The sequence below is a fragment of the Camelus dromedarius genome, chromosome 7, assembly GCF_036321535.1.
Source record: "Camelus dromedarius isolate mCamDro1 chromosome 7, mCamDro1.pat, whole genome shotgun sequence".
NCBI classification, from domain to species: Eukaryota; Metazoa; Chordata; class Mammalia; order Artiodactyla; family Camelidae; genus Camelus; species Camelus dromedarius.
Window position 1 is genome coordinate 9,914,386 of NC_087442.1, and position 14,564 is coordinate 9,928,949.

The window sequence follows — 14,564 nt, forward strand, 5'->3', positions numbered from 1 at the left end:
GAATCTATTCCAAATGCCCATTCAATCCACGCATATTTACCCCAACTCTGCTTGCATATTTACAGTAAGATTGCACCTCAGTTAGTAAGACCTCGTTGTTGAATAACATGTCATGCTAGAAAATGTTTTCTCATATTGATTTTAATTCTACCCCCTTCTACATTTACTTATTGATTCCAGTTTTTTCCTTTAAGGAAGGCAATAAACAACCACTTTTACCTCTTACAGGATATTCTGTGGGACATTTGAAGACAACTCTTTCTTTTTTCCAGCCTAAACATTGAAAGTTATTTCAAAAAAACCATTTCTGTCTGTGTATTTGTTTATTTTCTCATCTATATATTCCTGTTCTAATCTCACTACCATACTTGGCAGGCAATTGTAAGGACAGGTAAAGCTACATAAGGGGTAAACTACTTCAAGTGTGGAAATTCCCACCAGTGAACGTGCCAACACAACAGTGAATTTCTATTTCCCCATATAGAACTTGAAACTTCCTAGCGGAGCTGTTCTGACGGGAAGTCTTAGTTGTCTGGGTGGGGCGTGAATGTAACAAAGCCATAGACTACAAAGGTATGATTTTTATATTTATTTTCCCTCCCAGATATTATCTCAAGAGTCCTTCTGCAATTATTATATATAGAGTGTAAAATTTTACGCAGAATTCTTTTTGCAATTTTATTATCCAGTAATAACAATGAAAATCATTTTGGATCCGAGCTCCTATGCACTGTCCTTCAACCTCTTTTAAATGAGACTTTCTCCAAAATAACTAATCAAAACAATAGTTTTTTTAATCATGAGTTTTACCCGCATTCAGTTTTACTGTGTGATCACTTTCATTTCCATTATACCCTTTTTATCAAGTATGTATATATTTTTTCCTGCCACTCTGCCCTGTCACGAGGATGCCAAGTCTCAGCCAGGCTGAGCTAAAATCTGTGATGTTTCAGGAAGAAAGCTGATAGGCAGTGTGGGTTTGGAATCAATACAGTCATGTTAAACTCCCAACTCTGTTCTATTCCTGGCTCCGCTGGGTAGAGAAAGTTACTAAAATCCTTTAAAACTTTGTTTCCTTATTCACTAAAGGAGGAAACTAATACCTGCTTCATGGTGTTAAGGGAGAAAGGGAAACAGAACAACGCAGGGAAGCACCAGCAGAATCCCCAGCATCAAGAGTAAGTGCATCCTCTTCCCTCTTGTCTCAGCCTTTTCAGAACCATGACTAATGTTAAAAGAATACATAGAAAAAGAGGTCATAGCAAAATACAGTTTGTTTATTAAATCCCGTAACACAAATATTGAAACAAGTAAGAGCAGTGTCAAGCTCAGGCATTTTCTGCGATTTACTAACAAAATATAGTTTTGTCATTTTTTTTTTTTCCAGTCAGAGCCACTCCTCAGACCTGCTAGAGGTCATCTCTTTATAATTCTTCCATACCAGTTACCTTTGCACAAGCTTGGTCTTTTTGGTCTATTTTTTCTCAAGTATTTTTGAGCTGATGTTAAGAGTGAATGCCATCTGCTGATTTTTCTAATGCGTCCTTGTAGAAAAATTCTGAGTTCAAGCCTATGATTGATGTTTTGTGTGAGACAAACTGTCCTATATTTTCCTTTTCCTCTTCCCTTTTAGGATATTAACCTTAACATAAGGTAAACATATTTTAGAGAACATCATAATTTTTCAGTTACAGTTAAAAAGTAATTTTTGTTGAAAATATTACCTGTTTTCTCCCACCTTTAAAATAGGATAGACAATAATTCCACAGTGCTTTATATTTATTTCTTTATTCACCTTATTCTTTGGGGAGGAGGAGACTGGAACAAGTTTTGTGGATTTCTGTGGGCTAGAAATGTCCTGACTGTGGAGCTAAGAAGACGAAGATAATGGCCAGAGACAAAACTATTTGCCCAAATGAACTAATGAATAGAATAGTCAATGAGTAGAACAGTCAGAAACTAGACTTTGTGAGAACTGAGGGGAAAGAGTGCATTAGGAGAGAGGGAGGAAGGGAAAAATTTCTCTTTGCTCTTAAGTTTCATGGGAAAAAAGATATAGAGTGAAATTAAAACATGAGAGAATTAGGGTAAAAAAAATAGATATACAGAAAGATAATAATGTACGATCATCATGTATCACACACCTGAATGGCATGTGATACTACAAGAATAGAGAGGAAGTGAGAGAATTCCAAAGATACCACACCCTCTGTGTTAGAGAAATCACCATTACCATACCGTGTTGGCCACTTAAGTCCCGAACTTGTGCTAAAAGAAACAAATTACTCTTCCATGTGATTCTGACGCTAGGGTCCAGAATGAGTGATTTACATCACATGGAGCAGGTGCTCTCTGGAGTTTGGTTGAGGTTCCTACGAGTCTTTATCAGTCTCTGTTTTGTTATTGGTTCTAAATGTGAATCTACAACGTACGTCAAGTTACTAGGCTCCCTTGATGCGCTCTTTCTTCCACAGTATTTTCTAACACCTGTAATCATCATAATGGTCAAATGTCACCTACACCCAGCTTTGTAATCAGAACTCTGGAAAGTAACTCCCTAATAATGGCCCTTCAGAGTTATTCTAATCACAAAGTTTCTCTAACTAAATAGTGTAGAATTAAATGAAATGAAACAAAGATCCTGTTATTTTTCTGTCTCCCATATTTTAAAAAATCCATACAAGTGAACTTTGCTTTTCACAGAAATAAATTCATCAGGCTCAAATTCAGGTGATTTTTCAGAACTGATAGCATCACCCTTAGACTTTAACCTTCAGACCAGGTGGTTGCTCTTCCCACAGTCCTGACTGCATTTCCCAGGAGGGCACTGCTTAACCAGAGTCAACTTTTATTCGGTCTTGTTAGACGTGCACTCTTGTAGCAGCATTTATTATGGCATTGCTAGAACATTCTTACAGCAATAAGGGAGATGGAAATCATACAGGAATGCAAGAGGCAATTTAAGAGGACAAAACTTCAAAAGAATGAACTTGGGCCTTAGTGCTGGGACCTGGCGGTAAGAATCCATGGCTCCCTGCCACGTACTTCACCACTACCTGATTCTCGTCTCATGGCCTGTGCTCTTCACGACTTTCTGCTTGTGCTTTGCAGTCTAGTCAGAGCCCCATGTTTAGAAAGAGCAGCTGATCAATATATATTCTAAATAGCAGAAATCAAAGGCATGAGAATTTAAGACATTTGCATTAACATTCCCCCAAATGTCACAGAGAACAAATCTTCCACTTTCCAGAGTCTAGCATTGCTCACATTGGCCTGTCCTTCCACAGTACCCTCCTCAGGGCACCCCTGACCTCTGCACTCCTCAGGCTGTAGATCAGTGGGTTCAGCATAGGGTTGAAAAGACTGTAAAACAGGGAAAGGACCTTCTGCTGCTCCTCGGGGTGTTGAGATTTGGGGGCCATGTACATGACGATGGCACTACCAAAGAAGAGCCCGACCACGCAGAGGTGGGAGGAGCAGGTGGAGAAGGCCTTTCTGCGGCCCTCAGCTGCCTGGATCCTCAGGATGGCAATCAGGATGCGTGTGTAGGAGACCAGCACCAAGCAGAGGGGCCCGACTAAGATAAACACAGAAGCAGCAAAAATGACAACTTGGTTAAGCCTGGTGTCAGCACAGGCCAGCTTGAGGACAGACAGGAGTTCACAGAAGAAGTGGTTGATTTCACAAGGCCCACAGAAGGGCAGTCTCAAGATGAGAACCACATGGACCAAGGCCAGGAGGGAACCACAGACCCAGGAAGTGATGGCCTGAACAGTGCACACTCTCCAGCTCATGATGATAGAGTAATGCAGAGGGTGGCAGATCGCCACGTACCGATCGTACGACATCATTACCAAGATGAGACACTCAGTGTGAGCAAAAGCCATGTATAAGAAGGTCTGCATTATGCATGGGGCAAAAGAGATAGTTCTTTTCTTGTTCAGAAGGTTTGCCAGCATCTTTGGGACATTGTTGGAAGCATATGAAATGTCCACGATGGCCAGGTGTGAGAGGAAGAAGTACATGGGGGTGTGCAGTCGAGAGTCCAGCCAGATGAGCCCCAGGATGACCCCGTTGCCCAGCAGGGTGAAGGCAAAGAACAGGGAGAAGAGCCCAAAGAGGAGCACCCGCATCTTTGGGCTGAGTGGGAATCCCAGGAGGATGAATTCCATGACCCATGTCTGATTTCCTGTCATGCCCTGGCGACGTGTCTGTGTTGGTCACTGCTGCCTCAGTGCTGTGTGCTGAGGAGCAAATGTAGATCTGGACTCGCTATTAAACAGAGAGAGGGGGGTTTATGGCATACACTGTGCATTATCTCAGTGAACAATCCTTTTCAGAGTCATCATGTCAAGTCCTTTAATCCACAGTAAAGCAGAAAGGGCTAGGTAACTAATATAAGGGAATACAGGGTATCATGTACTATTTTCATTTCCACAGAATTTTATTTACCTTTGACAGCAAAAATTTATACTCTTACTATCACGATGGCAGCCACAGAACAAACTGTTTTCCATAATGACTATTTCATTATGAGAAAAGCCCATAGCCAGATTCTCTTTTTTACTTCTACTTTCCAATTTATTTAGTTTTCAGATTTTGTTCCTACTTCCTCTTTATCATCTGATTTGTTCTTATTTTAAAACTTGTGGGGAGGACATTGCACACAGCAGGTGCTCAATAAATGATCGCAGAGTAAATATACCAATGAATAAAATGAGAATGAAATGTACAAATGTAGCTTCAAGGAAGTATGTTTCCCTATGTTTTCTACTAGATTTAATGCTTTAGTACATGAAGTTGGCACTACGTTTTTCTTCCTGATACTATGCAGGAAAATCTGGCTGTTTTCCTTCTGTGCATGGGCAGAGTGACATCACTAGTTTGGTCACCAATCACAGAAGTAATTTATGGTCCACGGTCAGGGCAAGGACCTCTGTAATACATTTATACTCCTGCCCCACCCCACCTTCCTGCAGGGCTGCTTCCCTGGTTCTGATAAGTAGATGCTGTTTCGGCTCATTGTATTTGGACAGTACATTTGTTGGACGGATGGATGGATGGATGGATAAATAGATGGATGAAAGACATTACTTTAGGAAAAACATCCAGAGTATGTCTTGGAATTTAATCAAGTCTTGTGACTCTTCTTTCATTTTCTTTGGCTGTCATCCCACCAACCATATGGCCACTGGGGTGAGAGAAAGGGAAAACCTGAAATGATCCATAGACGTATACACCTATTACAAGACCGTTCATGATATACACGACCTTTCTCGATGGGCAGTTTATGGCTCCAGGTTTGCAAATTCCAGCCCTGTCTTAAACCCGGAAATCTGCCTGCCCGTAAGTTGACCATGTACTTCCCACTCAATGGGTTCCTCCAGATCCCAGCTTCTCTAAACTACCACACTTGGCAAAAAAAGCCTTTACTCACTGTGGCACTGGTCTTAGAAACAGGATTAGATTTAGAGGAAGCTGCACAAAAGTCAGGAGAGATTTTGAAGATCAGAGCTGAGAATCTTGTTCCCTCTGAGGGTCTGAAAGAGGGACTTTGCAGGTGCAGGAGTTGTTCCTGTTCTCTTGGCACAGACTGATGCAGGGACTGACCTGCTCACGGTGAGCACCAGCAGGAGAGGTTTTATGGTGAGCTCATCTCCACCCAAGCCCTCCCAGATCATCCTTGAGTGTCCTGAGGGAGAGGGGACAGGGATATATGAGACACAGACATCATCTCTGCCAGAAGAACAAAAACTGTTTGTCTCTGTCTCCATTTCTCTGGACTCTGGGGACAGATGTTCAGAAGAAAAGGGGCTGGCAGGTGGTGACTTAAGATCTAGCTGGATCTATACACATGAAAGTCACAAAATAATAAGAACAAAGATACTCCTGGGACCACATTATAAATTACACTCCCCAGGGATATGGATGGTGATGAGTTCCTGGATCTCAGTCTTGCCCCAGATAGATCTGGTGGAGCTTGGAGGAGGTAGATCAACATCCTTATGAGATAATGACTTGAAAACTGGCATTAATTTCTTTCTCCTTCCCTCCTCAGATAACTTAAGTTAGGTGTTGGTAGATTAGAAAAACACTTCCATTCCTGTCATTCTCTTCACAGCAACAATTATCCTTTGAAAATGCAAAGCATATTATGTATCTCTTCTACTTAAAATTCTATAACACCCTCTCTTTAACAATGTAAGACCAAATTCCTTTTGAAAGCTTTGAAAGAGCTAAATATCTGGCCCTTCCTCCTTCTAAGACTACATCTCTTGTTATATTCCTCTTTGACCAGTGTGTTAAACCTGTACCAGACCTAGAACAAGTTCTAGATCATATCAAACTCTTTCCAGCCTCAGGGATTTTGCACTCATTGATCCCTATGCTAGAAGTACATTCTTGGTTTAATTATCACTCATCCCCTCTTCCCCAACCACACAATGATTATCTAGCACAACAGCATATATCACAAACTAAAATTCTTATGCCTTTATATCATTTGCATATATCTAAGTATTAGTAACAATGCTACACTCTTCTCAATACATCAGAGGACACCTGACATTGACTCATCTCACCATTGGCAGTGTTTTAACCTTGATCATCTGATTATGTTGATATCTGCCAGATTTCTCCATCATAAAGTCCTAGTTTTCCCTTTGTAGTTCATTAGCGTTTTGTAAGAGATATTCTGATGTTATACCAACATTTTTATCCTTATCAGAACTTTATCCATTCAATTGATGACCACTGCCTAAATCAATTACCACTATAATGGTCAACAAATGACGAGTTTCTATTTCTACCATTTCTTCTTCATTTATGAGTTGTAATTCTGCTAAATAAGAGCTTACATGATGCTCATTTATTTTACTGGTCATTTAATTGTGCTTATCAGTATGGACTCATGATTCCATATTTTATTCAGTGGACTGTAATCTGTTACTTTTATTTTTTGTTTTTATTTGGCTAATAGGAGTTCCTTCAAGGTGACCATGGTCCCCTCTAGCTACATCCCCACTTTATTTTTTTTAGTATTTTCTTATTTTCTGGTGTAAAAGATGTTACAGGCTGATGAATGGATAAAGAAGATGTAATATACACATACACACACACATACACACACACACACACAATGAACTATTACTCAGCCATAAAAAAGAATGAAATCTTGTCATTTGTAGGAACATGGATGGACCTAGAGGGTATTATGCTAAGTGAAGTAAATCAGACAGCAAAAGGCAAAACCATATGATTTCATTTATATGTGGAATATAAAAAGAAAAACAAGTTAACAAAACAGAAAGTTAAAGATACCTAGAGCATTTAGGTGGTTTCCAGAGGGGAGGAGAGTAGTTATAAGTGAAACAGGCAAGGGAAAGTAAGAAGTACAAACTTCCAAATGGGTCACAACACTGAAATGTACATCATAAGGAAGATAGTCAGTAATAATGTATCTTTGTAGGGTGATAAAGGTGGTCAAAGATACAAACTTCCAGTTATAAGACAAATAAGTACTAGGGATATACTGTATTTATTACAACATGATAAATGTAATTAATCCCGCTGTATGCTATATATGAAAGTTGTTAAGAGAGTAAATCCTAAGAGTTCTCATCACAGGGAAAATATATATTTTTTTCTATTTATTTAATGTTTTACCTGTATGAAATGATGAGTATTCACTAACCTTACTGTGGTAATCATTTCATGATGTATGTAAGTCAAATCATCATGCTGTCCATCTTAAACTTATCCAGTAGTGTATGTCAGTTATATCTCAGTAAAACTGGAAGGGGAAAAAATTGTTTTCATAGGCTCTTCTTGTACATTTTTAAAAATCTTACCCTAGAATTAGCCATTTCTTCAGGAAGCCCTGTTCCTTTTAGTGGAGAAGAGCACTTAAAAACCAGGATCTGAGCTCTCAGTGTGTTCACTGCCAGGGGTGTGTCAGTTCTTCTAAGCCCTCCAGGCCAGCAAATAGGAGCAGAAATGTATTTACATACTTACGTACTTACACACACCTACATGGACACATAAAACTATTTCTATATTTATGAATATATTTTAAAATGTGGTTTCACTAAAAGGTGATAAATTGTACTTCACCAAAGTTAAAAACTTCTCTTCTTTGAAAAGCATCACTATGAAAATGAAAAGGCAAACCACAGAATTGAGTAAAACGTTCAGAATACATATCTGACAAGGGACTTTTACCTAGAATACATAAAGACCTCTTAAATTTAGTAAGAATACGAATGACCCAAATAACAAGTGGACAAAAGGTTTGAACAGACAGTTCACAAAAGATGATACACAGTGTCAGTAAGTACATTAAAAGATGTTCAACATCATCATTCATCAGAGAAATACATATTAAAACAATGAGATACCACAGTACATCCACTGTAATGGCTAAAAATTAAAGCCCAACTGTGGTGAAGCTGTTGATCAACTGGAAATTTCATATATTGCTGGTGAGAATATAAAATGGAACAACTATCCTTCAGTGTCAAATAAACTAAAATATACATTTTCACAGCGTGAAGTGTGAAATGTAAATACTTCTAGATATTTTCCAAAGAGAATAAAGTCACACAAAGACATGGACACAAGTGTTCAGAGTTGCTTTTTAAGAAACTAGCAAAAAATTAAAAAGAATCCAAATGTTAACCAACAGTTGCGTGGGTTTTTAAAAAATGATGATCTATCCATACAATGGAATACCATTCAATAAAAGTACATGAACTGCTGATATATGCATTAACATGGACGAATCAAAAGCATGATGAGTGAAATTTCTTTCATCATTGGAAAAATTGAGAAGATAGTAAAAGAATTAGGAATTTAAAATTACAGGGAAAAATAGGTGTGTGAAAAGCAATAAATATTTTGTTCACTTTGCTTTCAAGATGTTCACTATCGGATATTTATCATACAGCAGCAATTTATATTTTTAATCAATGCGCATTAATAGACGCAGTAAAATATTTTTGAATCAGACATTTGGGGTTTGTATGGGCATTAAAATTGTCTTTTGTACTGTAAGTTACTGTTTAATTTTAATATTTTATCAGAACTGTCTCCCTGTACCTGTGCCTAAGTGAAAGAAGACAGAGAGTATTTTCTCTGATTGCATCTATATGAAATTGTGTAACAGGCAAAACTAACCTATAGTGACAGAAATCTGTAGCAGCATATCCAAGGGCAGGGCAGAGGATAAGAGGGCATAAAGCCACTGAGAAGGGGTGCTAGGAGAGTTCTCCGAGTGAGGTAAGTGATCTAAATCTTGATTGAGCTGATTTGTCGTAACTCATTAGACTATAAACTCTTAAAAGAGATACACTAAATTGTGTATGAATTATCCCTCAATGAAGCTGACTAAAAAACAAAATGACTTCATATTGATTGCTTCCATTTCATTCCTACCGTCTCTGAGTGCTTTCTAGACTGTTGCCATTCTACAGCTGTGAGTAGCTTTTCCAGTTGTAAGTCCTCGAAGCCTTTGCTTACTTGCTCCATCAATTACTTATTTGCTCAGTGTGTCCAATCTCTCAAACATGCTACCTCCACGCTCCAGTTCACATACACAGATTCCCGCATTACTATCCCACCCACACCCATGAAACCAGCCAATTGTCGATTTCTTCTTACAGGAAAAGGTGGGAAAGATAGAAATATTTAATTATTGCATTTTACAGTCTTTATATTCATTTCTTCATAATCTCTGTTTCCAATGATTTCTTCTTTTCTTTTTGCATTTGTCTGTCACTGGAAACTCCGTATATGGAGTTTTACAAAGGGTGACAGGATAGTCCAGCTAGCCATTTTGTTGAGATACTCTCAAATATAAATGCCTCTGGGACCTTTTGGTTCATTCAATGAATTCTCTGACCTCTTGTCTAATTATGAGCAGGAGGTGTAGATGGTACCTAAGTGTGAGAGACTGAGGTGCAGGGGGAGTAGCTGGGCTCACATTCTCAGCCTTCAGTGCTCAGACCTGCACTTAATTCCTCTGTTTTCAGACCCAACTCTCACTGGCTCCAGCTTTTGTCTGGGATGCCAGAATTTAGGGCTTTTATCTTCAGTTTTTCCATAGGATGAGACTGTGGGCTCTTGCCCAGGGCGAGCTGTGACCTAGCTGTATAGGGATGGTACAGAAGTCAGGGGATCCAATCACTGTAATAGTAGACATTTATTTTACCCCATTTTACCCTTTGGGTACCCCCTCCCTCCACTGTTGCTACTGCCCTCAAGTCTGCAGGCTCTCAGAGGCTCTTAGAGGTAATGTGTCTTCCTTCTTAATTGTTTCCCCTTCTGTGTGCTTGTTAGTTAGTAGCTTCCTCTCTAATAAGTTACTTAGCACTCTTCCACATACTTTTCATATATTTTTAATGCTGCAATTTTTGTTTGCTGTCTCCTCTGCCATCCTATTTGTTCCTGTGGGTTATACCTTTTATTGTATTGTTGCTTCAATGGTATCTGAGAAGGGAGAATATATAAACATGTACAACAAATCATTGTTGCTTTAAGAGATTACTTACTTAAAATTGATATTTCTATCAACTAATTCTTCACCCTAAGAATTCTTTCTCTAAAATAGATTTAATTTAATTTATCTAAATTTTTACCTAAGGAAATTGCCCTGGTGTATTCAGGAAAATCTTTTGAGTACTGATAGCTTGCTGGCTTAATTTTTTTTTTGGAGGGGTGAGAGATATTTGAGAAATGGGGAAATGATTTACCTTTACATGATGGTCTAAAGCCTCTTTATTAAATCCCATCAGTGTCTCTCCTGCCTGGGCTCTCTATAATAAATTGAATTCACCCTGGGTTCCTCTTTCGCTCACCTTACTACCAACCCTGCTCCACTGGTACGTCTGGCAGACGGTTAAGCACGAAAACCAACGTAAACTCGCGGTGAAAGAGCTGAGAGAAACTGGTCGCATCAGCAACACATTTCAATCCTTTCCGTTACTTGCTTCCCGGACTCAGACTTACTTCTACAAGAGAGTTTGAATTAAACGGTTTTCATCATGAATGGATTGATTGGTTCAATTAAATGGCCAATTTGTGCCCGTATAAGCAAATATTTGCGTTCTTTGTGTGCTGATTTCCTGGGGATGGGGGGGATCACCTGACATCCATCAGGTTAACGGAAGCCCTGAGGTGGCCTGAGTCTGGGGATGGGGCTGGTGACAAGTGCTTACGCTCCTCACTGTGGATCTGGTCAGTGCCACACCTCCTTCAGGTGCCACCCAACAGGCCAAAGTCTGTACTCAAATATGAAACCAATTGCAAGAGCCTTACCCATCAGCGGCCTATTAAAGGCTCTGAAGTGCTCTCCCCTTGCTTCCAACCTCCCTCGGTGACTGTGAATGAATCTAGAGAGAGTCTAAGTTGAAAGGCCTGTGCACCTCTGAGTAGTCTGCCCAGAGGAATCACCTTTAAGGTTTCTCAGAAGTTTTCACGCCCTTACTCCCCAAGAGCTCCCTCAACTTCAGTTAGTTTGCTACAGAACCCCAAGGCTCAGGAGCCTTTTAGAGAACTCATTAAAAAGACACAGCTGGAAAGTTGCCTCAGGCATCTTGGCAAAGATGAAAAAAAACTTTTTAATTGATCTCGAAGGAATAGAAATGATTTCAGGATCTAAAAAGTAAGTGTCAGAAAAAAATCTCATGGAGTTCACTAAAACTTTGCCACTATTAATTACAGCAGCAGTGCTCTCAGAAGGCGAGTGCTCAAGAGACCGTGGGGCGCTTGGCCTTTGGGGAAAAGCCCTGCTGGCTCAGCTGTGGGCCCCGGAGTGAACGTTTACATGGAGTGTGGGGACACCCTTTTTGGAGACTGCCGCTCCAAGCGTTTTATCAAGTAATTGAGCTCTCTTCCCACGCACACATTTAGCTAAGAGAAAAATAAACCAGGCACATTGGTTAAGACCTTCGTATGAATTACTGTAAGTCATCAAAATAATATTTAAAAGTAGGCATTTATTACCTTCCTGCTTATAAAAGAAGCAAGTTCCATCACGTTCCATAACTCATCCAAGGTCATATAAGTGACAGCCCCCAAATTTAAAACTGACTCTGAAGCCTTTTCCACCTTTCTGCTGATAGAATCCAGCATAAACTTAAGCACGCTCTCTCTAGACCATCTCATAGTTTCTAGTTCAGTTACTCAAACAGCTGCCCTGCATATTTTTTCTTAGCAACAGCAAGGAAGAGAAAACAGAGCAACATTAACTTAAGACATGATGGTAAAGGATAAAAGCTAGAATTTCTTCCAACTAAAATTATCCCAGTTTTAACATTTCCTGCTGCTAGCATGTGTCTGTCCCCAGCGCCATTAACCCCAGGTCTAACTTCACCATCGCCCTGTCATACATTCCACTTAAGACACCTTCACCAATATGCTATAACAGAATCATTTTCAATAGTTAGATATCAAATTGATGCCAAGTGATTCAACCCTCTCAGGTCTTCTGTAAGCCTTAACTAAGGCCCAAGGCCTGGGGGAATGCCTGAGGTTAATAAGCTACAGGGTTTTTCTAGGTCCTGCAAGAAGAAGGTGCCAGGACAATATTAAATGTGCAAGGGATTTATCAGGAAAACACTATGAGGGAAAATGAGGAGGGATCCAGTGAAAGCTTAGAGAGCCATCTGATGCTGGTCTGATTCCTGTGAATGAGAGAAAGAAGGAAGAGATCAAGGCATATGTATCACCTAGGGTCACAGCCAGAAACAGATGGCAAGCTCAAATATGGTAATTTGAGGAAAGTTTAATAAAGGGATTATTTACAAAGGTTATGTGCAGGGACTGGAAACCCACAAGGGAAAGTCCAAGATCCTGCACCATTAATAAAACTTTTTGCAACCTCTAGGCCTAAAGGAAAAAAGATTGTTGTTACTGGAACACAGAGACAAAGAAGGCTGTGCAGAAAGGGTAGCCTGATATAAACTAGAATCTTAAGGCAATTGGACCAGTCCACACTAACACTGCAGGAAGTAAATCAATACCCAGCCTCACTCTCCTCCCTGTCTTTGGTCCTTTGTCCTTGTTTCCAATGAGCCAAATCCAACAAGAAGCCAGAGGACAGTGAGGCCCCAGGATGCAGTACACGCAGATCAGTTTCACCAGGCAGGGAACAGGGCGGGGAGAGGCAAAGCATGAATATGGAGAGGCAGAGGGAACACACCCACACAGCATTCGATTTGTATGCTCATTAGAACCAGCCATGGCTTTAGACTCCATCAGATCAGAAATCTCAAGGAAATTCCACATATTTTATTTGTAAGTATCACCTATAGGAATACACAACGTTTTAAATAGTAATAAAAAGTACACATGTTAATAGTGATAAGAAGAGGGAGAGAATGTTCTTCTTTAGAGAATATTAACTCGTAATTGTAAAAGGACAGAATTAGAAAAATCAGTATTTTGTGGCCAACTTAACAATTGATTCAGGCAGTCACTGGATGCTGAAATAATTGGCTGGAAATAGTGTTAGGAGACAGGATTCTCAGATAATCTCCAAGATTCATGCTGCAGAATACTAATGAATTTCAAAGGAGGAAAATGTTCCTTTACAATGGAGGAATCTAGTAGAAGCCCACTTAACCAAACCTAACATTATCAGCCCTGGAACAGACTGACATCACGTGCCTCCTGCTAGGAGGCACTTGGAATAACACAACATTACCTACGTAGAATTCCTTCCAAAAAAGTTTTATCTGGATCTAAATATGATGAATCCAAATTTCAGGATTTTCTGCCAAACAACTATTCTGGACTCTTCAAAAATGTCAACAATGGACTTGAAAGACAAAGTTTGAGGTTAAATGTGACTAAAGAGATAAGAAGCTAAATGCAATGCATGATCTTTGATCAGATTCTGAATTGGGTAAAAACAACCCAAAGAGCCATTGGTAGATAACAATATTGTATAAATGTTAAATTTTGTGAGTGTGATAGTGGTCTTGCATTTAATATTTGTTATTAATCTGCTCTTCATTGGTGAATAAGTGTGTGTGTACATATATTCTATTAAGTTTACTCATAATGTTTAACATACTTTTTAATGATTCAGCAAGTATATATACATGAATGTATATATATTTTAAATATATATTATATACTGTAACACACAATATATATTATATTAACATATATTATATTAACATATATATCATTATATATATGTTATTCCCCTCCTTAACTTCAGCATTATTGACATTTTAGACTAGACAATTCTTTGTTGTGGAGGGTTGTTCGACACATCAAGGCAAGGTTAACAGCATCCCTGGTCTCCACCCAGTAGATGCCTGCAGCATCCCCTTCCATTTAGAATAATAAAAAATATCTCCAAACATTGTAATATTTCCCTTGGGGAAGGGGCGCAAAATTGCCACAGATATACGTATATGTGCATCTATATATAGCTAGCCAGCTGTCAAAAGAAAGCAAGACAGAGAGAGAAAATATATCAAAACACGGACAATTTAGTCATTGGTAAATGTAGGTGGAGATATGGGTGTTCACTACATTACTCTTTCTAAAATTTT

The 14,564-nt window shown here is 39.2% G+C and overlaps 1 protein-coding gene across 1 annotated transcript; it reads right to left on the reverse strand.

Annotated features, from left to right (window-relative positions):
• Nucleotides 1-3,263: 3,263 nt before the first annotated feature.
• LOC105094887 (olfactory receptor 2A5) lies at nt 3,264-4,196 on the reverse strand. The gene has a single exon (XM_031454559.2). The coding sequence runs from the start codon at nt 4,194-4,196 to the stop codon at nt 3,264-3,266; it is 933 nt and encodes a 310-aa protein (XP_031310419.2).
• Nucleotides 4,197-14,564: the final 10,368 nt, after the last annotated feature.